The following is a 26,340-nucleotide window of genomic DNA, read 5'->3' on the forward strand; positions in this document are numbered from 1 at the left end:
ACAGGGTCTCTCTCTGTGGCTTCAGCTGTCCTGGAACTCCCTATGTAGAGCAGTCTGGCCTTGAACTCGGAAATCCACTTGCCTCTGCAGCAGGAGCTGGTATTAAAGGCAAGCACCACCATTCCTGATTCCACCTTATTTCTAAAAAATAATTATTATGTCTTTATGTGTGTGTACACCCATGAGGCCAGGAGAGGGTGTTGGATCTCCTGGAGCTGGAGCTGCAGATAATTGTGAGCTGCCCTCTGTGGGTGCTGGGATCTGAACTTGGGTCCTCTGGAACAGCAGCAAAGTGCTTTCAGGCTCTGAGCCATCTAGTCCTCCACCTTACTGTTTTCCTCCACCTTGTGTTTTGAGAGAAGATCTCTCACTGAATCTGAAGCATGTCCATTTGACGAGACTGAATGGCTGGCAGGCTCCAGGGCTCTGTATGTCTGGGACTATGGGCTATTGCTAAAACTCCTTCACATGGGAGACACAGGCAATCCCCTCAGGTCCCCCAAGCAAACATAGGCATGATTCTGCCAAAACTTACTCTGGTAAACCAATGAGTTTATTGGGCTTTCTTACAGAGCGTAGGTGAGCAGTTACTTTCAGGGTGTGGGTACTTTCAGGGTGTGGGTACTCCCCTACCCCAACAGACTGCACCGGAAAGCCTTTACCCAGCAGGGGAGGGCGTTCCCACAGCACAAAGATGAAGGCCCACACCTCTAGTCTCCCCCGGCCTGTATACTCTAGCCCCTTCAGAGGTCATGTGCAGTTAAGGAACAGCTGTATACAACAGGTGGTAGGGAAGGGTGGATACTCAGGTGAGGGTTTCCCCACCCTCCTCAGCAGGTCCAGCTGGAATGCCCTTCTGCAAGCGGGCAAAGCTCGACTGCCTCAAGATGGCAGCTGTCTGGCTAGAGGACAGTCACAACGTAGGACTATGCTGCCACACGCATTGGTGCATGGGTGCTGGGGAGTGAATTCCAGTGCCGTTTGTGTGGCAAGGACGGTATCGAGGGAGCCAGCCCCTCCCCGTCTCCCATCTGTATTTTTAGATGTGCATGCCCCAAGCTGATGTAGTCAGGAGAGGAGGGTTTTACTCAGCGTTCTTACCACTGTGACAGAACAGCTGGCACAACGCTACGATAATTTTGCTCAAGGTTTCAGGTGTCAGTCCATCATGGCCAGAGGGTTTGGTGAAGCGACTCCCACCACAGTGGCCGGGAAGAGAGCAAAGGGGATACTGGGAAGAGCCAGGCCAGGATGCAGGCCCCAAGGCCACACCCTAACCTATTTCCTCAAGCCAGGCTCCACGCCCACCTTTCACCTCTTCCTAATGATGCCACCATATTATGATCATCCAGTGACTAACCCCTTGATTAGGTCAGAGTCCTTCTGATCTAACAGAAGACTCTCTCAGACACACCCAGGGGCGTGCTTCTCTAATCCCTTGGGTGCTTTTCAACGCAGTCGAGCGAACATTTACCTGCCACGAGGAGGCCATGGACTCTGCAATGTCGCTTCACGTGCTGTCTCAGGGAAAATGAGAGAAAATGGAGCGGCTCAGTCGGTGAAGCACTTGCCTAGCGTGTGTGAGGCTCTGGGTTTGATCTTCAGCTTCGTGACACACACTTGTAACACAAGCACTTGGGAGGCAGAGGCAGCAGGATCAGGAGTTCAAAGTCATTCCTGGCTACAGAAGGCAGCTTAGGCTACATGAGACCTTGTTTCCAAAACAAAAACCTCCTGGCTCTTGTTTATGGACAGACCCGGAAGTTGAGTAGCCCACATGAGGAGCCTGTGTATGTCTAGGCTTTGGTCTCTATTTTCACCCACCAGAAAGCTCCAGCGCTCTAGGCCCTGAGCAGACTTGGGTCTGAGGCAGGCAGCCCTAGCAGAGTCCCAGATCAAAGACTCCTTGGGCCTCTAGGGGATAACTTGATGTCTGCCAAAGCAAAAACAGCACTTGACTGAAACTGCATGCAACTCACAAATATGCGTCGGCTGGCAGCAGGGTAAGGCAGGTGGGTGGTGGGTGGGGTGAGGAATGCTATCTCCGCGGGGTACCCTTACCCCAAAGCACAAACCCAAGGAGAAAGCGCTGAGTGCCAGCTTCATGGCTGGGGGGCTCCGGGGCCAACGCAGCCAGCTCTGGGGGGAGCTGAGCAATTCACAGCCATGACAACCTCAGTAACAGAAGCGGACGGAGGCTGCTGAGCTTATGGTCAGGCACGCAGGACTTCCAGGTGGAAGGCTGCCGGGAGACGGGCAGCAAACAGGCAAGGCTGAGAGCTGGGATAGACTGACTGGTGGGGCTCACTGTGGAGAGTCCTGGATTCCACCTCCAGCACTTGGGGGAAAGAAAGGAAAGGAAATCTTTGCGGAGGGTCAGGGCTAGAGGGCATCGTAAGCACTGTCGTCTTTGCTTAGCCGTGCAAAAAGCAGAAAAAAACCTGTAAAAAGTAGGTGGGGAGGGGAGGAAAGGAAAGAGGGGGCATGTGGTCCTTTCTTAATATCCTAAAGACTGGAAACCAACTATCAGCAGCAGATAAAAAATGGACAGTCTACACAGTGATAATATTCAAAACCCTCAGCCATAAAAATAAAGGCCTTTTATTTGGTTTTCTGTGCCATTACAAGATCACCAGGACAACAGTTCTGTGTGAGCAGAGTCTGCGGCCACACCATGTCTGCGTAGGATGTCTACTAAACTGGGGGGCTAGATGCAGGAGCCAGGCCCCTCCCCAGGCTCTGGGAGTTGCTCCAGGTTATGGGGTCACCTTCTTGTAGGTAACATGAAGATGCTGAGTCATTGGCTGGGTAGTGGTTGCCATAGAGACCGTCTGTTCAAGTTTGCCTTCAGAATTCAGTCTGAATTTTCGAGTAATCTGGTGGAGAACAAAACAGAGCACTTAGGTTTACCTTCAGAGTATCATCAAGAGCGGGTGTGGCGGCGCATGCCTCTCATCCCGCACTCAGCAGGCTGGGACAAGAGAACTAGCTCAGATTCTAGGTCAGCGTGGCCACACGAGTTCCAAGCTGGCCTTGGTTTTGTTTGGAAAAACAGAAACAAACACTGACCACACACGGGAGCGTCCATCCTCCTGTGTCAGTCACTGGTCACAGGTCTGTAAGCAGGACGATACCCCACCAAGGTTGAGACTCTGGGCGTGAACCACCATGGGACACACCAGCCACTTCTCCCAAGCAACAGGTAGACGCAGGGTTGGTATGAGTTCGGCTTTCCAGAAGTGGTCTATTGTTTAGTCTGTTAATATTTGATGGTGTTCTGCTGGCTATAATCTCCACTTCCATCTGAGCCTTAAACCATAACAAATGTGTTCTTGCAGGAGTTGGGGCCAGCACTTAGGGACCACTGGTCTATTATATCATATGGCTCTTCCCACAAGAAGATGAAGAGATCCTGAGTCACATCCTGAATTACAGCCCTCCTGTGTGGAATGCTTGTGGACACAGTGTGACCATAGATTGAATGTCTAATCTACTCTCTAAGGGCCTAACACTTCAGAGTGCCAGGACCACGGGCTGCCTCTGCCACGCCCATTACTTGGAATCCCAACCGTTTTGCTGAGAAAAAGATATAAATGTCAGTCACTACAAGTTTAGTTAGAGGGCTGAAGAGCTGGCCCAGTGGTTAAAAGCACTTCCTGCTCTATCAGAGGACCAGACGTGTAGACACACACAGACACACATAAATAAATTTAAAAACAGAAAAACCAATCAAAAGTCTCCCTAGGGACTGAAAATGGAGTTCAATTGGTGGAGTGCTTGCATTTATGCATGAAGCCCTGGGTTAGATCCCCAGCACTAAATAAACTGGATGTGGTGCTGCACACCTGTAATCCCAGTACCTGGGAGGTAGAGGTAGGAGTAACGAGTTCAAGGCCAGTCTGGGACGCTTGAGACCCTGTCACAAAAAAACACTTCTTTCAGGGTACCAGGAAGCACCATGGAAACAAGGAGGGAGGAGGCGGAGGTGGCACCCCACTTCAACTACCCGTTGGCCCAGGAAGGACTCGAGGGCTTTCTTGGATTTGGAGCCCATCTAGTTGAAAACATCACCTGGCTCCCACTGGCTCCCAGCCCAGTGCTGCACACGAGCTGGGGGGCGAGACCACGCAGAAACAGACCACGCAGAAACAGACCACGCAGAAACAGACCACGCAGAAACAGACCGGGGAGTCCAGCTCAAGGACTGCTGTGGTGAGGGGACCTTGAGCAAAGTCTCAACTTGTCTCTTTTTTGTTTTTGTTTTCCCGAGGCAGGGTCTCTCTCTAGCCCTGGCTGTCCTAGAACTTGCTCTGTAGACCAGGCTAGCCTTAAAATTCAGAGATCCACCTGCCTCTGCTGGGATTAAAGGCATGCGCCACCACCACTTGGCCTAAAATTGAATCTTAAAAAACAAATACAAACCCCTAAATAAACAATAATTGTAGGTGGAGTTTTCCTGTTCCACAGTCACTCTCAAGTAAGCACACCGAGGCTTGTATAATTATAAATGCTCGGCCAATAGCTCAGGCTTGTTACTAACCAGCTCTTACATTTTAAGTTAACCCATATTCCTTATTTACTCTCTGCCACATGGTGGTACCTTTACTAACATGGCATGTTCATCTCCTGTTTCCTCTGCGTCTGGCTGGCAACTGCTCTGACTCCGCCCTTCCTCATCCCATCATTCTCAGTTTGGCTTTCCCACCTAACTTTATCCTATTCAGCTATTGGCCAGTCAACTTGTTTATTAAACCAATCATAGCGACATACATTCACACAGTGTACAGAAGGATTATTCCATAGCAAATAACAAAATCTATTAAGCCCAAATAATGAAGACTCCGCCCTTCCTCATCCCATCATTCTCAGTTTGGCTTTCCCACCTAACTTTATCCTATTCAGCTATTGGCCAGTCAACTTGTTTATTAAACCAATCATAGCGACATACATTCACACAGTGTACAGAAGGATTATTCCATAGCAAATAACAAAATCTATTAAGCCCAAATAATGAAGACATTATGGTACCAGTTTGGAACTAATGTGAGGTTCACAGATTACTTTGAACTGAGAGAGAAAAAGGATGGTCAGGAGACAGAGCTGGTACTGGGAGTAGCAGGATGGGTATCTCTTCAGGAGGGGACAGGGTAGGTGGATGTCACCTGGGAGAGAAGATTGTGCCCCACTGTACACATAATTCAGCCTCCATGGATCAATGACCCAAAGGAAAGACTTCATTTAAACTGTAAAACTTACAGAAAAATAGTTCACAGTTTTCTTGATTAGTACATAAAAACTATTCAATAAAGCATTCTAAGAATAGAACCTATGGCAGGATTTAGTGGCATAGTCCTGTAATTTTAGCTCTTCTAAGCTGGAAACAGGAAGCCTTACATATGTCAGGTTATGTGAGACTGTCTCAAAAACAAACAAGAAAAAAAAATAAACAAAACAAAACTATCCCAACCAAATAAAAGGTAAAATACAAACTGAAAAACTATTTGTGGCCCACAGCACTCATCACTCACAAAATGGGTCTATCTAAATCATAAAAGGTATATATCCAAATTACAGAAAGAACTTCATGGCGCTAAAGAACAAGGCTCAGGAGGAATGGTCCATCAGTACAACTTCCCGAGGCTGCCCCACTCTACTGACAGGCCGAGGGACGCAGGCTAGAATACTGTTCCAGAGGGCGACCACTTGAGTACCTTCCAGGAGGCTGTCACACCAGGCCTCCGAACCCTTGTCAGTGTGGTCGGGCCTGGACCACTGTCTACAGCTACTCAAGCAGGACTGTAGTTGGATTTTCTTTTGGGACTATCTGGACCACCAGCCAGCAAATAATGACGTGGAGACTTATTAACTATGAAAGCTTGGCCTAAGCTTCGGTTTTTCCCCAACTAGCCCTTATAACTTAAAGTAACCTGTTTTTATTCATCTATGTTCTGCCACGTGGCTTGGTTACCTCTCCTCTGCACTGTATTCTGACTTCTTCAGTTTCTCAAAGCTGGCAGCTTCCATGTGTCTAGATTCCTCCTCCTAGTTCCTCTCTCTGTCTGAAGTCCTGCCTTTCCTCGCCTGCCTAGCTACTGGCATCAGCTTTTTATTACAGCAATCACAGCACCCATCTTTACACAGTGTGATTAAGTATCTCGATTAAGTTCAGACTGCACAGTCCAACAAGAGCTGTCAGAGGTACAGTTGGTTGGGCCTGGGGAACAGCAGTAACTTTTGGGCTCCGTGGTGGTAGTGGTGGTGGGGAGAGGTCTGCAGATGGGGTAATGGAGGCAGCTTGTCAAAACAGTGAGTCCTAAGGTATTAGCAAGACAAATGTTAAATCATCCACCTTGTTCCCTACCCTACAAAGCTCTGGAAAGGAGTTCTGAGGATTCTGGAAGTAGCTTCAAAAACAGCCTCAGAATAGGAAGGTATGCTTAAAATGTGCATAAGGCAGATCAAAATTATTTCAAATAGCCTCAAATTAGCAATATCCTGCAGTTCATCAATGATGAATGGATAAATAAGACTCAATTATCAGCTGAGCATAATGCCCTAAGCCTTTAATCCCAGCACTTGGGAGGCAGAGGCAGGTAGATCTCTGAGTTTGAGGGCAGCCTTGTCTACAGAGCGAGTTCCAGGACAGCCAAGGCTACACAGAGAAACCCTGTCTTATTTATTTATTTATTTATTTATTTATTTATTTATTTATTTATTTATTTATTTATTTATTTATTTATAAGATTTATTTATTATGTATACAACACTCTGCCTCCATGTATGCCTGCAGGCCAGAAGACGGAACCAGATCTCATTATAGATGGCTGTGAGCCATCATGTGGTTGCTGGGAATTGAACTCGGGACCTCTGCAAGAACAGCCAGTGTTCTTAACCTCTGAGCCATCTCTTCAGCCCGAGAAACCCTGTCTTTAAAAAAAAAAAAAAAAAAAGATTGAACTATCAATCAAAGGAACATTACTCGGTCATAGAGATCCCCAGGCCAGCCAGCTTCCCTGGCTACTCACCAATCACCTTTCCCACCATGTTGCTCTGGGACTACTTTCTGTCTCTAGAGATCCAACCAGAACTTCAGCCAGTGCAGACACTGGTCCCTGAAACCCAAGTGGCCCCAAGACTCAAACCTGAGCATCATTCAGCTGACCCACAATCTGACAGCAAACAAAGACCCGAACACACACCCAACAAAGGTGTAACCAGACAGATACCCACACCAAGAAATACCATGAATATACCCCAGATGCTTAGATCACATCCCCAAACACAAACATTAACAACAAAGACAACATGCCTCCTCCAGAAACCAGCTCCCTATTGTAGTATTTCCCGAGAAAAGCAATATAGCCGAAGTACAAGACAAGACTTCAAATAGCACCCATGAATATATTCAAGGACCTTAAAAAGGATATGAATAGGGGCTGGAGAGATGCTCAGCGTCTCAGAGCACTGGCTGCTCTTCCAGCGGACCTGGGTTCAACTCCCAGCATTCACATGGCAGTTCACACCTGTCTGTAACTCCAGTTCCAGGGGATCTGACACTCTCACATAGACACACATGCAGGTAAAACACCAATGGTCATAAAATAAAAATAAATAAATAAATGATATGAATAAACGTCTCAAGACCAGAAAAACACATGCAACTAGTTGAATGAATGAATAAAAACAATTCAAGACATGAAAATAGAATTTAACAAAGAAATAGAATCACTAAAGAAAAGCCAAACTGAAATAAAACTCATGATTAAAAACTCAAGAAGCCAAACAAAAAGCTGAGATAAAAGCCTCACCAACAGATCAAACCAAGTAGAAGACAGAATTCCACATCTGGAAGACAAGGGAAAAGAAACAGATAGCTCAGTCAAAGAAAAAGTTAGATCTAAAAAACCCAGGCCCAAAACATTCAGAAAATCTGGGACACCATGAACAGACCAAACCTATAAATGATAGGTACAGATTCATCTTTTGGCTGCCTCCAGTAAGCAAACCTCACCATCAATGACAGACATCACCTCAGGGTAAAGGGGTGGAAAAGGAACTCCAAGCAAATACAACTAAGGCAGAGGCAGGTATGCATCTATTTTAGTGCCTGACAAAACAGATTTCAAACCAAAACTAATCAGAAGAGCTAGGGAAGGTTACTACGTATTCATTACGGGAAAATCCACCAGGAGGATGTTACAGTGCTAACCATCTCTGCACCAAACACAAGGACAGAAGTTTATAAAGAAACACTACTACAACTAAAACTGACCCTCACACAGCGATACTGGTGTCAAAACCCTACACTCTCTCACCAGTAGAGAGGTCACCAGATAAAAACTAAACACAAATACTGGAGCTAAGTAACATCATAAATCAAATGGATCTTATAGACAGAGGACATTTCATCCCAAACACTGAAGAATATACTTCCTTATCAGCAGTCCATAGAACTTTCTTTAAAATTAATCACATATTAGGACACAAAGCAAATTTTAACAAATATAGGAAAACTGAAATACCATTCTGCATCCTATCTGACCTCTGTGGATTAAAACTGGGCGTCAACAACCTAAGTTCAGATGGTACACAAACTTCATGAAACTGAACAACTCACTACCAAATGAAAGCTAGGGTCAAGACAAATTCAACATTTTTTAGATTGAGTGAAAATGAAAATACAACATACCAAAATGAAGGCAGTTCTAAGAGGAAAGTTCATAGCATTAAGTACCTATATCAAAAAATTGGAGAGATCTTATATTAATAACTTAACACACTTGAAAGCTCTAGAAAAACAAGAAATAACACCCAGACAGATTTGATGGGAAGAAATAAACTCATGGCTGAAATTGATGAAATAGAAACGAATGATACAAAGGTCAATGAAGAGTTGGTTCTTTGAAAAAAAAATCAGTGAGATCAACAAACCTTTAGCTAAACTAACCAAAAGAAAAGGAGAGGACCCAAATCAATAAAATTAGAAATGAAAAGGGAGACATTGTAGACACCAAAGAAATGCAGGGAATCATACGGACATACTTTTAAAAAAAATCTGTATCCCATCAAATTGGGAAATCTAAAAGGAATGGAAATTTTTTTTTGACACAAATGACCTACCAAAGATAAATCAAGAGACCTAACCCATAGTGAAATAGAAGAGTAATTAAAAATCTCTCGAGTAAAAACAGCTCAGAGCCTGGCGGATTCAGACATAACTGTACCAGATCCTCAAAGAACCGACACCAACACACCTCAGACTGTTCTATAAAGTGGGGCATCTCCGAAGTGCTGGGGGACGGTCTGTGTGTCAACTGCTCTGATTGGTCAATAAATAAAACACTGATTGGCCAGTGGCCAGGCAGGAAGTATAGGCGGGACTAACAGAGAGGAGAAAAGAAAGAACAGGAAGGCAGAGAGAGTCACCGCCAGCTGCCGCCATGACAAGCAGCATGTGAAGATGCCAGTAAGCCATGAGCCATGTGGCAAGGTATAGATTTATAGAAGTGGATTAATTTAAGCTATAAGAACAGTTAGCAAGAAGCCTGCCATGGCCATACAGTTTGTAAGCAATATAAGTCTCTGTGCTTACTTGGTTGGGTCTGAGCGGCTGTGGGACTGGCGGGTGACAGAGATTTGTCCTGACTGTGGGCCAGGCAGGAAAACTCTAGCTACACCGAAGTTTTTGTGTAACAGCACTACTGTTGCAGGATATTTGATCACACTGTGAAGCAGATAGTGCGTTATTTATTGCAAAAACCTGCCTCTAGCTGTGGTGTGGCCCAGCCCTAGTACACACCCTTCATCTTAGAGCTTTCTGTTTATTGTAAACAGGATTAAACAAAATAGACCACAGGTCAAGAGGCGGGGCAAGCAACTAGTTGACAGGAAGTAGCCACAGAGAGTAAGAGGGAGTCAGGGAGACAGATAGAGATGCACAGAAGTAGTAGTTTGGTGTCCCTTTTGGTTTGGAACAGTGGAAGAGAAGCTCTCTTTCTAGGACACTGGTGAAGGAGGAAGGTCATCTGGCTGCTTTCTCTGCCTCCCTGGGCTAGCAGGTTTTCACCCCAGCATCTGGCTCCCAAGTCTTTATTGGTAAAATAAAATGACAGAGACTTAGTTAAAACAACATTTGTCTCCTGATGTGGAGGCAGCTGAGTTGGTGGTGGTGGGATGTGAAGGCTCCCCCAGTTCGAGGCTGCGGCTGAGGAGACACAGTCAGCAGCTGGGGTAGGATTAGCTGTAGCTGCTATGCCGCAGATACAAAAACAACACACTGTTATTGCAATTTCAAAACCACACGAGGACTGAACAACAACAGAAATCCATAAGAAAAAATGGCACGGTGGAACAGATATGCTGATCAATGGAACGGAAATGAAGACAAGACCCACACATAACCCACATACCTACAGAAACCTTTTTTTTTTCTTTTTTACTTTTTAAGGCAAGGTCTCACGATGTAGCTCTGGCTATCCTTAACTATGTAGATCAGGCTGGCCTTGAACTCACAGAAACTCTGCTACCATGCCCAGCCTGATTTCTGACAAAGAAACAAAAAACATCCACTAGAGAAAAGACAGCGTGTTTAACAACAAACCATGCTGGTCAAACTGGACAACTGCAGCTAGAGGAATGAAAACAGAGTCAGATCTACTCTGCACAACTCTAAATGGATTAAAGATCTCAACACAAGACTAGTACCTTCAATCTGATAGAGAGAAGGTAGGAAATCTGCCTTAACTCATTGGCACAGGAAGGAACTTTCTGAACAGGATTCTGACAGCGCAGCCATTAATAAGTGGGACCTCATGAAGCTAAACTCTTCTGTATAGCAAAGGACATCAAGGAAACAAATAACTAGCCAGGCTGTGGTGGTGCACACCTTTAATCCCAGCACTTGGGAGGCAGAGGTAGGTGGATCTCTGAGTTCAAGGCCAGCCTGGTCTACAGAGAGAGTGCCAAGGCTACACAGAGAAACCATGTCTCAAAAAACCAAGTGAATAAGCAGGTGGAAAGAAACAGACCATATGATCATATGAGCATGGTCTAAGAGATACATTCCACATGAGGGCTACAAGTCACTCAGCAGGCAAATGTCAGAACATACTCAATCACACAGAAAGGCAAATATGACAGATTAAAGGTCTAATGGAGAAAAGCAAAGCCACAAAAGCACAAGAAAATTAGGTATTATTATTATTATTATTTTGGAGTAGAAAACAAATTCCTAAGCAGGAATCTGAGTCCAGATGTGATAAAGGAAACACCTGGGACAGATGGTATTATAAATGAAGGCACTGCCTGGGGCCACACTAGCCACAAAGGGAACAGACAACAGATAACAGCCACAGCACGTAAAAAACCTCCTATAAGTCAATAACAGAATCACAACCTACAGAAAACCCAGCATAAATGGAATATACAAGGTAATATACATTCACCAATTAGATTGAAAACAAGAATGGGATTGAGCAGGAACCAGTGACTGTCAGGCAATGCGACTAGTTTCACTGTTAAACAATTTACCAGGATCTCCCAATCAAAATGTACCTACCCTTCTGGTTCAGTAATTTAGGAGAAATGTGTCCAGTAGATTTGGATATATTTACAAAAGTGTAAAGCACACATAAAGGGATGTTTGTGATGGAAAACAACACACCTGGAAGGTGCAGGGCCCAGCTATCACAGTAGGGATCATTTACACCGTGAGAGGGGATGGGGAATTGGAAACGGTAAGAGCTGGAGACAGCAGCATGGAACTCCTAAGTCCATCAGATGGCGTGGTACCACTGCCAAGTGCAAACACTCTGGGAACATCCGAGAGGGAGGCTGGGCTCACCTGCTCCACATGGGGCTCCTTGGCAAAGGAGATCCTGGAGATGGAATGGGATGAGATACACAGCTCGTGCCCGTTCACTTCACCCTCCTCCACCTCCACAACACCTGCAAGGGAGGGGCGGGGCAGTTAGTGTCGCTCTGGGCCACTCCCACCTTCAGAGCACTGTGGACAGTCGGGGCAACCTAACTTTGCTACCATGCAGGTACAGCGTTTCTTCCTTCTCTGAAGTCCCTCTTGCAGATACCGAGGAAATGACTCAGAATTCTCTCTATGTATATCTGTCTCTGAGTTTGTGTATGTATTTACTTGTGGGGGGTCAGAGGCTCACTCTGAGAGTTTTCCTCTGTGGCTTTCTTTCTAACGTTTTGGAGACACATAGAAAGCCCTCGAGATCCGTCTGTCTCTGCACTCCCAATGCCGGGGTTACAGACGTGTGGCATTGCTATGTGGGTACTGGGGATCTGGCTCAGGTCCTCGGGCTTACAGTAAGCACTCTGCCCACTACGCTATCTCCCCGGCTCCCGTACTTGTTTTTCAGAAGGGGTCTCATTATGTTGCTTACTGGTCTGGAATTCACGGGGTAAAGATCCTCCTGCCTCACCCCATGGCAAATGCTCAGTGGAGGGTCACCCTCTGCAGGGGTGCTGAGCCCCAGCCCTCCCTACTGCATTTCTCAATCGGTAGGCAGAGTCCCACGCTCAGGTTCAGTACTACCCTAGGCTGAAGAAGGAACCACCGACGACAGCCCTCTGGCGTTTGCATACTTCCATGCCTCACAGTGCCCAGTGCTGGCATCATTCCAAGTTAGTTAATCCTGAACAGGAGTGAGACTGGACATGGTCAAAGGCACACAGGCTGTTGAGTGATTTCTGAGACATCAGATTGCCAGACTTCCAGACAAAGACCGTGAGGCCAGTTGGCCTGTTCTTGCCAGGATCTACCCTTTGGGCATGTATTGTGTTAGCACAGGCAAAAATACCACAATAAGATTGTGCTAGGAGGAAGGCTCAAGTCTATGGAGAACCGCATCTTCATGTCCCTACAATACCTGACCATGAGCAGAAACATTTCAGAGTCACGGAGACAACCGCGGTCACACTGGCCAGCAGGCCCCAGGTAGGGGCACCATACCTGTGTTCTGGGCACTGACAAAGGCCACCTTGTTGGTGTCGGGCTTGAGGCGGATGAAGCCACACTCTCTGTGCATTGGCTTGTGTGTGTCTGGGTGGAACGAGTTGAACCTGGATGGGAAACAGAGAGGTAAAGCAGACAGCAGGACCTCAAAGGGCGGTCCCCCCGAGTGTGCCGTGGCAAGGTTGCTCCTCTGGGCGTCACATGACCATCCCGTGCCACCTTGGAGATCACCTCAGCCTCATAGTCAGGGCAATGGAAGAAGCAAAACACAGTGACAGCTGGTCCTATGGGAACAGTGAAGGAGCTTTCTGTCTCTTAGACAGGGTCTCAATGGATAGCCTTGGCTGGCCTGTAACTCACAGCCTGTCTCTGTCTACTAAGCACTGGGATTAAAGACATGTGTCACCACACCCAGCCAATAGTTTTTGACACTCCTAGCAGAAGGGGAGATTCTCACCATCATGCCTCACCTCTAGCCGTAAGTGACTCTGGGAACTGCTGGAGCTGAGTATCTAAAAAGGGGGCCCATGAGGTCGTCATCTACATGGGATGGGACTTTGCAGAGATACAGCCACTTGAGGGTCACCTAGAGTTTTGTAGGAATTACAGTGGGAAGGCTCATGTAGTTAGCATTCTCCATGTTAGTCTCTAATTTGGCAGGTAATTAGACAAAAGAGGACGAATCACAAGTTGCTGGCTCACCACTTCTTGCTTCTGGGAAGGGGGCAGAAGAGAAGAGGACAAATTAGACCTGGTTAAAGAGTCCCTCCTGGGATCAAACACCTTAAATCCCCCAAAGAGTCAGACAGTGAAGAGGGAAAATAGAGGTCAAAATGACAGAAGCTACCGCTCAGGTCCAACTTCTGACACACGGGAAAGGAAGTCTATGATCCAGCGTGCAGACCAGGTGTATAGAAAATCAAGAGTCAGGGGAATCCTCTGCCGTGGAACAGCTTGAGTTGGGAGGGACGTGCAAGAAGGAAGTGAAAGGGGGCTGGAGAGAAAGCTCAGAGGTCTTCCAGAGGTCCTGAGTTCAATTCCCAGCACCACATGGTGGCTCACAACCTTCTATGAGATCTGGTGCCCTCTTCTGGCCTGCAGGCATACATGCAGGAAGAACACTGCATACATAATAGATAAATAAATCGGTTAAAAAAAAAAGGAGGTGAAAGAACTCACAGCCTGGCTTGGCCTTTCAGCCTGTGGGACGATTAGCCTGTGTGCTGGGGAAGGAGAGCAACTGAGTGAGGACCCATCCCTTCCTGGAACAAAGGCTGACAACCTGAGACAACAGGAAAGAAGCCAGGTCCCAGGGGACTGGCTCATACATGCCATCAGGGACACTCGCTGATCAACAGCTGAGGTCCCCACGAATCAGGGACTGAAAGAGAGGAAAGGTAGAGAGAGGTGGGGCGCGGTGCTCAGTCCACTCAGCAGGAAGGGACTGTTTTCTCTACTTAAATAAGGAGGGGACTCAGCAGAGCCCCTGGGAATGGGAATGGAGTTGTAGATGCTTAGCTGAGCCCCTTGCTGGGTGTGACCTTTACAAGGCAGAAGAGGTTTTGCTGAATCTGGGTGACTTAAAACGACATGTAATTGGGCCCTTCAAGTGCTGTTGCAATCAAGAGGACATGGAAGGATAAAGCAGAGAAGAGAGTTTGTCCAGGTCATTGGAAGGCAAGATTTGTGTCAAGCTGAAATTCCTAAGGGGGAAAATGGCAGGAAGACGGATGCTAATTCCAGTGAGTGTCACAGAAAACATGAAGTGATAAAACAGTACAGATGAAAACTAGGAAGCTTGTGGATAGTTTCCACCTCTGGCCCAAGTAAGCTGTGTACATTTTTCCCTGCAGGAAATCGTGTTCGGGGTGGAAACTATTCACCTGGGCTGGAATTTTCATAGCAGCTTATGGAAGGCCAGGCAATGGCAGTGATGACTTTCACAGAACCCGGAGTCTGGCTGGCAGACCGAGGGAGCCAACTCACGTGGCAGGCGATGGAACAGTCCTGCTCCCCGTGGGCTCGTGCCTGTGCTCAACACTTGAGCTAGCCCATCAGGAGAGGACAGACGCTCATCAGCACCATGGCAACAGTGCCCAAGGATGAAGAGACAAAACAGTTAATGGAGAATCACTAAGCCATAGAAAACTCCATTAAGTAGTCCCTTCTATCCATGCCATCGTAGCTTGTGTGCTTGTTTGAGGACACAAGTAATGGAAGTGTTTGAGACAAGTAATGAAGTGTTCTCATGGACCTCACTAACATCTTTCTTTAGGATCCTCTTTTAACTGCTGACCCGAGATCAACTAAAACATGCTTGGAATGGATGGTGGTGGCCTGAGAAGTCCTGCCCACCCTCTACAAAAGGGCTTCATCACAAAGGTGGTATAATGCTAACATGAGTGCCTTACAGATTTTGAGAAGCATCTGAAAAACAGTAAAACCAGCAGCAAAGAGTCTAAAGAGGGTGTCCTGCATGGAAAGAAACATGCCAAAAGCTATGAGGGTGCCAACTAAAACTTCCAGTGCTGGGGTGGGTTACTTCCCTAAAAGCTGTTTGTTAGGAAGGGTCCCCAAGTCATAAGGACTACTGCCACTGCTGCTGGTTACATGTCAGAACCAGATGGTCGGGTCTTCCTGATGACGCACTACAGGCTTTGGTGCGGAACACGGAGAAGTCGAGCTGGAACCCAGCTGGAAGCTCCTGTGCTAGCTGGCTTTGCTGCTGGGGAAGGCCTGCAGACCCCGAGAGCTGCACTATCGCACGGCCAGGCAGGCTGTGCCCAGTGGCATGATAGCAGCAGCGACTATGATGAGTGCAGCCAGCAACTTTCCAACTGGGTTTCAGGCTTGTCCCACAGAAGAGGATTCACATCTGGTCATGTAAGTCAGGACGAAAACTTGTGGCTGGGAAGGCCACGGCCTCTGTGTGTGTGTGGTCATTTTGTTGAATGGATGTGGATACTTTTTTTTTTTTTTTTTTAAGATTTATTTATTTATTTATTTATTTATTTATTTATTTATTTATTTATTTATTTATTATGTATACAGAAGAGGGTACCAAATCTCACTATAGATGGCTGGGAGCCACCATATGGGTGCTGGGAATTGAACTCAGGACCTCTGGAAGAGCAGTCGGTGCTCTTAACCTCTGAGCCATCTCTCCAGCCCGGATGTGGATACTTATCGAATGACCTTCTAAACCTCTGTATTTATGCCCATAGTTTATTATACTATTGGCCTTGGTTGTAGAGAGTTAAGTGCCATAACAACGAAATGCTTCCAAAAGGAAAATAAGGCTCCTACACACATCACCTTCCCAAGGCTAAAGGAATGCTGCAGTAGAGGGAGTGAAAACAATGTAGAGCCAGAGGCCGGGGTTTGATGTGCTGTGCTCTTCTCAGGCATTCCATGGCCCCCCTCCTGCCATCCTGGAGAGGAGATTCCTTCTCCCCGAAGCCATGGCAATATGGTGGTGCTAGATCCGGGGTAACGGAGTAGCACAGGACCTTTAGCTGGGGTTCCACATTACTCCCTCCTGTCCACCCGACAGCTGTGACCTGGGAGACACTAGAGTATACAGAAGTGGAAAAAGTTAACTAAAAGAGAACTCTGACGCAGCTCCTATGAGGCTGCTAAGCATGATGGGGTGTACTCTGTGTTAATGTGGGGGGACCACCTATGCTCCTATAAGTAACCTCTCACCTTTGCTCTATAAACATACCCAACAAACTCATGGGTCCCCACGAGAGACCCTGGTAGACCCCTTTGTTGCTGACGCCCTATTTGAGGTGAACAGTTCACGTTTCCCCAGGAAAAGGTCAGGTAGCAATGCAAAAAGCCCTGGGGAAGAAACAGGAGCTACGGTCGGAGGGACACGAGCTAACCTGCTCAGCGGTGGTCCCTCCAGACGCCATCCGCGGACTACCGCCACCTCCGTCACCACCCTTCCAGGTCGGAGGGACACGAGCTAACCTGCTCAGAGGTGGTTCCTCCAGACGCCATCCGCAGACTACCTACACCTCCGTCACCACCCTTCCAGTTCCGGCTCGTTCTTCCTAGCTGACCAACTCTTAAAGACAGGAAATCGTGTGTGTGTGTGTGTGTGTGTGTGTGTGTGAGAGAGAGAGAGAGAGAGAGAGAGAGAGACAGACAGACAGACAGACAGACAGACAGACAGAACACGTGTGTGCATGTGTGTCTGGGGTTGAACCCAGGACCTGAAGCATGTACTTCCTAATAATGTGGAGTATCAGGCCTTCTCAGCTTGTCCATTTCAGTTTTCAGCCCTAGGTGCCACTGTAAACACTGTAGATAATTACAGCAGAATCCTACCTTATCAGCACTTTTCTCTTGGAACTTTTTTTTTTTTTGAGACAGGGACTCATTGTGTATCCCTGGCTCCCTGGAACTTACTATGTTAAACAGGCTGACCTTGAACTTAATGAGATCTGCCAGCCTCTGCCTCCCCAATGCTGGGGTTAAACAGAACACTTATTTCTGTGTAAGAGTCCAACTACTCTTTATGGTAGAAATGGAACAGGAATTGAATTAGAGTTTCTAGTTAACCTTTATACAGATTCTTACCGAACACAGAACACATGTTTATAATCTCAGCACTCAGGAGGCAAAACCAAGAGGCCAGCATGATCTACACCATCACACCCCGACATGAAAGGGCTGGGCTCTGAATGTGGTACGGTGTAGAGACCCTGCGCTTGCACAAGGCCTAGTGAGGGAGAGGGAGAGAGAGAGGGAGAAAGGAGAGAGAAAGGAGGAAGGGAGGAAGGAAGGAAGGAACGAACGAACGAAGGAAGGAGGAGGTGAGGGAGGGAAGGGAGAAGGAAGGAGCGAGCCTGATTTATACTATCTGGGTCATTTATTTGCCTGTTTTTCAACAGTGCTGGAACTGAATCTCACACATGCTGGGCAAGTCTTCCACCACTGAGCTACATCCTCGGCTCTCTTGAAATTTTATTGTTATCTTTTATCTTATGTGTATGGGTGTTTTACCTGTATGTATGTCTGCGTACCACATACATGCCTGGTGTCTTGCAAGGCCAGAAGAGAAGAGGGCACTGGATCCCCTCAAACTGTAGTTACAGATGACTGCTAGATACCTTGTAGGTGCTAGAAATCAAACCCAGGCCCTAGGTCCTCTAGAAAAACAGGGCTCTCAACTGCTGAACCATCTCTCCAGTCCCATACCTAGCTCTCTTTACTTTTTAAATTTTGAGACAATCTTGCTACACATCCCTTGAACTTGTGATCCTCCTGCCTCTGTCTCCCAAGTGCTGGGAATACTATAGGCATTATTTACTTGGCTGTTCCATACTACTTTGAGATTTATTTTTTTTTTTAAAGATTATTTAATTTTTCATCATGTGTGTATGTGTGTGTAGGTACCTGTGGGTGCCTGAGGTTGGAGATCCCCAGGAGCAGGAATTACAGGTGGTTTAATTTTAACCTGCTTGACATGAGTTCTAAGAATTGGACTTGAGTCTTTTGGAAGAGAAATATGCACTTTTAACTGGCAAGCCATCTCTCCAGCCCAAGCTTTATTTTTTTATTTAATGTGTACGGTGTTTGCCTGCATGGATGCCTGATTACCAGACATGTGCGGTGCCCATGAGGCCAAAAAGGAGAATGGACTGAACTCGGGTCATGGGGCCTGGAGGCTCAAGTCCTCACCACTGACATAAGCAGGAATGGAGTTCTGCTTTTTTATTTTATGTACTTATTTTTTTTTTTTTTTTGGTTTTTCGAGACAGGGTTTCTCTGTGTAGCTTTGCGCCTTTCCTGGAGCTCACTTGGTAGCCCAGGCTGGCCTCGAACTCACAGAGATCCGCCTGGCTCTGCCTCCCGAGTGCTGGGATTAAAGGCGTGCGCCACCACCGCCCGGCTCATTATGTACTTATTTTTTATGTGAGGCGCTGGGGAGTAAATCCAGGGCCTGCACACACGACAAAACCACCCCACCATTTAGATATGTCCCTACTCTATTTAAACTTGCTAAACACATATCACTTTTGTGACTACATTTCAGTCACCCTTAAAAGCAACACTATTTCCTATTGAGAACCATAAACTTCCTTCAGCACCTCACCTAGCACAGGGCGAAAGTAAAGCAAGCCACATGCTCTCATTCAGCAACACTGGAGTGACTGATTTCCACACGGGTCAGACTGACACTAGAGATTTAATCAAGCACATACCAAGAGTTTTTCTGCTTGGATTAACAAACTTGTAAACTTGTCGTCTGCCTAACATCTTAAAGAATATCGTGGAGCAAGAAAGTACCATTTTTACAAACCCTGTGCCTCAGATGCCAGGCCTGGGAAAGAGAGCTTTTCTGAAGCAAATCTACAGTTTCTTTTGTGTCTTCCTGCCTGGTTTGTCTTTGATCTGTCTGGAGTTAGCTGAAGACCTAGGCAGGCCATGAGCCAGGTGGGGACTTACGAGAAGTTGAGCATAGGCTGGCCCACATGGGAGATGTGCACCTCCTCCAGGTATTGGAAGGGCTGCAGTGTCGGGAAGGTACCAACTCCCGGCGGGTCGGATAGCCAGGTACCCAGCATCCAGGACAGCGGCTCCACCACGGGGTTCATCTTGGGAGGCTCTGAAAACGAGAGGATGGAACAGTAAATGACTTGCTTCCTGCAGTGCTTTTCCAGGCTTTGGATGGAGACCCACACGCCACTGGAACGTACTTCCGTCAGGACAGCCACACAACCTTCCAATGCCCTGTGGAACCTCTGCAGTGCCCAGCGTCTGGGTCCTGGGGGGAATGAAAAGAGGAGAGCCAGAGTACCCTCCTCCAGCCCCTGGCATCCTGGGGTTGGAATGCAGTAGGTGGGCTACAGAATCAGCTGTGAAAAGCAGAGGGGCTGGAGAGGGGGGTGAGGCTGGAACTGGAGGCTGGCAGCCTCCAGGAAATTGTACTTTTCCTTTATTCCACTGTGCCTTCTTCAGATCCGCAGGGCTCCACTGTCTCCTAAGTGTGAAGGGGGCAGTCTGAGGAGCTGGAAGCAGGGGTGAGGTAGTAGGGCAGGCTGCTCGATGAGGTGGAGGTGAGGACAGGGCTGAGTGGGCTCAGCAGGCGCTCGCTGTGGTTAAGTCACATGACCCTAAGATGTACTCTGCAGGAGGTTGTGTAGGGCCCGACAAAGACCCCCAGACCGATTCCCACACATGGCCAGGATACTTCTGGGACCTTTCTAGGACTTAAGTCTGAGTGCTGAATCTGGAGTTTGGAAAGCAACTCAAAGGAAGACAGAACTGGAGATGGACAAACTCATCAGTCTACCAGGTGGATTCTTCATCTACCAGCTGACATAGTTCCACTTCCAGAAATCAACAACTGACAATGTGTTCCAAGACAGCTGTGCAGGGCTGGCCAGGACAGCCTTGGGAATGACTTGAGTTTCGATATCACACAGCTCTGAACTGAAAGAGTTGGAAGACTATCCAGAAAGGGGAAGACCTTTAAAGGAAGAGAAGACGACTGATAGTTGTCTTCTACCATGTGGGTGCCAGGAATCGAACTCAGCTCAACAGACTTGGCAGCAAGTGTCTTTTCCCACTGCGCCATCTGGGCAGTCCTTAAAATGTCTTTATTGCGTTGGAGAAACGGCCTAGCTCTTAAAAGCACTTATGCTCTGGTGGAGGCCCAGGGCTCAATCCCCAGCACCACATGGCCATCCAAAATTCCAGTTCTGGAAGATCTGATGCCGTCTTCTGACCTCCTCGGGCAGCAAGAACATGCCTGGTGCACACACGTACACGCAGGTAAAACATTTTTACATAAAACAATATATATAAGTGCCACACAAAATTTTAATTTATTACTTTTATTTACATATATCTGTGTGTCTATGGGAGTGCAGCAGGTCACTTTCTGGACCTCCTCGCTGGATCACAGGCAGGCCAAGCTCCCATCTACTCCCTATATTTAGGGTGCTGAGTTAGCCTCCACATCTCAGTTGAAGCCTCTACCCCAAGGGGCAGGGGTCAGCTGAAAAACACTCCAGGGAGGCTTTGTGACCTCAAGCTGTTCCAATACAGGGCATAGAGAACATAATGCACAGGTGCCTTGCTCTGAGGGGGCCCTTTGCAGAAGCCAGATGAGTCTAGCAGCATCCAAACCACAGGGGACTGTGCATGGAGAAGCGTGGCTGGGTGTGTGGCTGGCCTGAAGCTAGTTCCTATGCCTTGGAGTGTCTGTGGGAAGCCATGATGGACATGTGACATCTTGTACACTGTGCTGAGGAAATACCAGTTCTCCCTTACAGGTCTTCTCACAAACCTACTAGAAAGCACACATGAAAGCAAGTCCTGTCAGCTTATTGCCTGTAAGTGTGCTGTGTCTCTCATGCATGATTAGCATGTCTATGCTACGAATGTGTACGTGCTCTATAAATATGTACGTGCTCTATAAATATGTACGTGCTCTATAAATATGTACGTGCTCTATAAATATGTACGTGCTCTATAAATATGTACGTGCTCTATAAATATGTACGTGCTCTATAAATATGTATGTGCTCTATAAATATGTACGTGCTCTATAAATATGTACGTGCTGTGAGCGCCTATGCCCGACAGTCAGCCGTCTTTTCTCCATCCTCTTCCCCTTTATTTTGCTCCCCATTATGAGCCTTGGCAGGATAGGGATGATCTATGCTGCCCCCTAGGGTGGGAGGCTGGCAACAACAGGCAGCACAGTCTCCTGATAGGGCATATTCAAGACAGGGCGAGGCTGTGTAGTAACCCACGGAAACACCTTGGCTTTCTCAGGAAGGGCTCAAGCACCCTCTCAGGAGGCAGAGCTGCACTAATGTTCATGACCCACACCTGGTTCTAGTCACATACTCCAGCTCCAGACCCAGATGCCCCTTCCCAGAACCAACTATGCCTGTTTCTATTCCCAGTATCCTCTGCTGCCCCTCACTTCTGCCTGGCATTGCCTTTATTTTAGATTCCCTTGCTGTGGAATAATCCCCCTGTACACTGTGCTGTGACTGGTTTAATAAAGAAGCTGGCTGGCCAACAGCTAGATAGGATAAGGTTAGGTGGGAAAACCAGACTAAGGACACTGGGAAGAAGAAGGGTGGAGTCAGAGGAGTTGCCAGCAAGACACGGAGGAAACAAGAGGTGCAAGATGAAAGAGAGTTAACGTCACGTGGCAGAATGTAGATTAATATAAATGGGTTAAGTTGTAAGAACTAGTTAGTAATGAGCCTGAGCTATCAGCTGAGCATTTATAATTAATGTTGAGTCTCCATGTCGGTTATTTTGGAACTGGTGGGTGGGAAAGTCCGAATAGAGTCCCTGTTAGGAGTCACTCAGCTCCCTCCTCCTGAAGTTCTTCTGTTTCAGTCATTACTGGGTGACATGTTCCTCCAGCAGAAACAAGCTCAGACCCCCTTCACCCTGCTTCCAAGGGAGGACGGTCCTCAAATGTCAGGTGAGAGACACAGACCAGGAGAGGGAGGAAAGGGAAAGACAGAAGAAAAAGGTAAGGCAGGAGAGAGCTGATCCTGCTGTTTCTTCCCTCCAATCCGTCTAAGGATCTGTCTGGGATGCATAAAGTAAGTTAGCACCATCGCTGCCTCTTCCAGGGACTGAAATAATTTAAAAGGGGAGGGTGCTCACTGTCAAGCATGACAATTTGAGTTGGATCCCTAGAACCCACATAGTAGAAGGAAGGAACCAACTCCAAGTGGGTGCTGGATCTGAACTCAGGTCCTCTGGAAGAACAGTAAGCACTTCTAACCACTGAACCATCTCCTCAGCCCCTTTGGGACAGGTCTTACTATATGACTCAGGCTGACCACAGGTCTTTCTGTTCAGCTTCCAGAATGCCTGGATCACAGGGATGAGCTACCAGGACTGGCTGCTATACTCTTAAAATCCTGAGCAAGGTGTTGCTTCTGCAAGACTATAAATTTACTCCATAAATCCAAAAGACCAAACGGTGAGATGAGTAAGTCTATTTCAGAGAGGCTGAAAGATGAAGCAAAACCACAGAGCAGTCTAGTTAGGAAATGTTCTTCATAATATTGAGCATTGAGCTCCTGGTCCCTGGTGGTGGTGCTGTTTGGGGAGGTTTGGGAGGTGCGGCCTTGCTGGAAGAAGTCTGTCACTGGCAGCAGGCTTTGAGAGCTAAAACTAAGGCCACTTCCAGTATGCTCTGCTTTGTGCTTCTGGCTGAGGATGTGAGCTCTCAGCTTCCTGCTCTGGCCACTGTGCCTGCCACCTCCCTACCATGAAAGACTGCTATCCCTCTGGAACCATAAGCTCAAAAAACTCTTTCTTCCATAAGTTGCTGTAGTCATGGTGTTTTTATCACAGCAATGGGAAAATAACCAATATACCCAACCAGTAGCCAAAGGAATGTAACAGTGACGATATGGAAGCACAGGCAAATGGAGCATGCTGGCGTTTCCCTTCAAGGGAGATATGCTGGCGTTTCCCAGCACAGATGTGGGCAGAATGCTAGCCCAAACGAACAAGTGAAGTCCAAACTATGGGACACACACACACACACAAAAATTAATTTTTTAAAAAAGGTGATAATGGAGCAGGATCCAACAACAGCTCTACCCCCAGTCACAGGTCCTACAGAAATTAAGAACCCACCAAAGTCAGACTTAACTATCTGCAGCAGCATTATTTACCATAGCCAAAAGTAGAACTCACATCCAATGCCTGCTGAGTGAGATGCACCACAGCATGTCCAGACAATGAACATTATTCAGTCATAAAAACAACTAGTTACCAATTGTACAACACAGGTAAGCCTGGGTGAAAGAAGCAGACTCAAGAGCAGGTTTTACCTGGTTTCACTCTTGTGAAATGTCCAGGGCTTCCACTACAGAGAGAAAGCAAGTCAGTGTTTCTCCATGGCAGAAGGTACAGGGCCAAGTGACAAGACCACAAGGAGAGATATCCTGTAGCTGACCTTAGCTTCCAGCACGCCCTGCTTGCTGCAGACCTGAGGTGGCCAACTCCGTAGCACTAGAGATGTGGCTGGTCCAGACACATCCAAGGCTTCCCAAAACCCAGTCCAGAAAAGTAATTTCAGTATTCCAGAACTTTAAAACTATTGGCCACTTAGTGAAATGACAGTGTTTTGGATAATGATGTCAAAATAATTATTGAAATTAGTTATACTAGTTAAAGTAGTTATTAAGAAGTTAAAGTGCCGGGTGGTGGTGGCACAAGCCTGTAATCCCAGCACTTGGGAGGCAGGGGCAGGTGGATGTCTGTGAGTTGAAGACCAGCCTGGTCTACAAAGCGAGTTCCAGGACAGCTAGGGCTACACAGAGAGACCTTGTCTTGAAAAACAAAAAACAGAAACACAACAGTTTAAGTTGGGGCTGGAGAGGTGGCTCAGTGGAGACCTGAGTGACCTCACCGCCCAGCACAACTGCTGTCCTGCTGGGACACAGCTCCACTGTCGCAATATTGCTAACTTTAGCACCTCAGGAAATCCAGAAATACTGATTTCTGAAGAAAAAAGACTCGTAAATGTGGACAACCGGTGAGTGGTGTGAGTCACATACTCTCGTCCTGGCTGCCTGGCCCACTAGTTAGTCACAGCGTTGTGGGGTGTGGCGTCCTACAGCCTCCAAGGTAGCTTTGCTGCTACGTCTGTGTACACTATTGTGCTCTCTCCCCTGCTCCTGCCTCCTTTATCCTTTCCTCTGCTGGGTAGGGACTGAAGAGCCCCCGGCTGTTCTGGACCAATCTACATAGCCCTCAACTACACCTCGGAAGAGGGTTCATGCTGTTCAGAGTCATCCTGGGGACAGGTTCCCAAAGCAACACTGCTACGGGAACTACCCCACTGGGGAAGTATTCAGTTACTAGCTCAACAAAAGCAAGGGGAACCAAACAACAGATCCTGACATGAAATACCTGTGAGAGCTAAGTGGGCATGCTGAAGCGCCCATTAACCCAGGGCAGGAAATGTGCTTCTGCAAAGCTGGGCCAGGCTGATGAACCAAGCCCTCAGAGCTAGAAGGTTTTCATGTGGAAGCAGGGGTGGCTCCCTGAGTGTCTGCTTACCTCTCCAGATGCTGCGTGCAGGAGCTGGAGAGACGGTTCAGTAGTTACGAGTCTATTTTGACTGTCCTCCCAGAGGACCTAGGTTTGATTCCAGCACCTACATGGTGGTTCAGAACTGTCTGTAATTCCAGTCCCAGGGGATCTGATGCTCTTTTCTGGGTTCTGCAGATACTGCATGCATGTATACATGTAGGCAAAACACTCATACCACATAAGAGCAAAAGAAAAACCAGGTGGAGACAGTTATGGAAACATTCTGATTAAGTGAGAAAAAAAGGTTATCACAAAGGGACAGACAGGAAGAGGGCGGCTGTGGGGAAGCTGGACATGTGGAGGTCCTGAGCTATTAAGGAAGAAAAAGGAACAGGGATGCTGAGGGAGTCTGGGGAGCTGAATGGCTAAGACTAGGTGGTCTAGCAGAGAGCAAGGCTGGCAGGGCACACTTGGCCTGGGGTGCAAGTGTGGGTTCAGTAGTCCTTTTCAACAACACTGCGGTTTGTTCCTTCTGGGCTAAGGGGATCAGCATGGCCAGGTAAAGCACAGGTCTTGTCTCATAGGAGCTCTGCAGGGCCTGGACAGGCCATGATTAGAGAGGGTTGAGGCAAACCAGCAAACTGCAAATCCAGGGCTGGCAGAACAGAATTATCAGAACCAGAGGTGGGGAAGGCGTTGGGTACCACAAGGTAAGAAAGTGGAGGTGTCCCAAGAGAGGGTGGGGAGGACACAAGCAAAGGAAGGGGATGGGAAGGAGGGCAGAGTAAAGATGTGTGGGTCACAGGGGTCTCAGGCTGGCTAGAATCACCAGAGCGGCCTGCTCAGCAGACGGGCACCTTGGCATGGTTTGTGCACCTACCTGAAAAGAAGGCAGGAGAGACTGCTTAGAGCTACAGCTTGCTGCCTTGCCCAAGGTCTGGCTAAAGCCCATTAAGCAGTGCCTGTCAATCAATGTGCCATGGGAAAAGGCACCTCAGGCTATGGCAGCCACTTTATAAACAGGAGTTCAGCAAGTCCTTCTGGAGGAAGAACTGTACCACCAATCCTGTGGCATGAAGGTTCATGAGTTGGTCTGTGACACTTGGCAAGTGAAAGGAAACACTGGACGAGGAGATTCTCCAACAATGAGTGGGAAATACGTGACTGGAAGTGAAGGGCATACCATCTTATCTACACACCAGGATGCTCAGAGTGCCACGGTGCATAACCCACCAGTGCAGTGCAGAAGAGACTGAAAAGCGGCATGTCACCACTGAGCCCTGGCTCCACCTTTCAGCTCGCTGTCCTTAAAGGATGCC

General features: G+C 47.4%; 1 protein-coding gene across 4 annotated transcripts in view; it reads right to left on the reverse strand.

Moving 5' to 3' along the window:
• Positions 1-2,585: 2,585 nt before the first annotated feature.
• Thap4 (THAP domain containing 4) overlaps positions 2,586-26,340 on the reverse strand; it is a 43,576-nt gene continuing 19,821 nt past the window's right edge. For all 4 annotated transcript variants that reach the window (XM_076549681.1, XM_076549680.1, XM_076549679.1 and 1 more), the window contains 4 exons: positions 19,436-19,595; positions 12,974-13,083; positions 11,843-11,946; positions 2,586-2,876 (listed from right to left, as the gene is read on the reverse strand). In XM_076549681.1, the coding sequence (XP_076405796.1) occupies positions 2,757-2,876; positions 11,843-11,946; positions 12,974-13,083; positions 19,436-19,595 (494 nt within the window). In that variant the 3' untranslated portion in view covers positions 2,586-2,756. The remainder of the gene's footprint in view (positions 2,877-11,842; positions 11,947-12,973; positions 13,084-19,435; positions 19,596-26,340) is intronic.

This window comes from Peromyscus maniculatus, chromosome 13 (genome assembly GCF_049852395.1).
Source record: "Peromyscus maniculatus bairdii isolate BWxNUB_F1_BW_parent chromosome 13, HU_Pman_BW_mat_3.1, whole genome shotgun sequence".
Taxonomy (NCBI): Eukaryota; Metazoa; Chordata; class Mammalia; order Rodentia; family Cricetidae; genus Peromyscus; species Peromyscus maniculatus.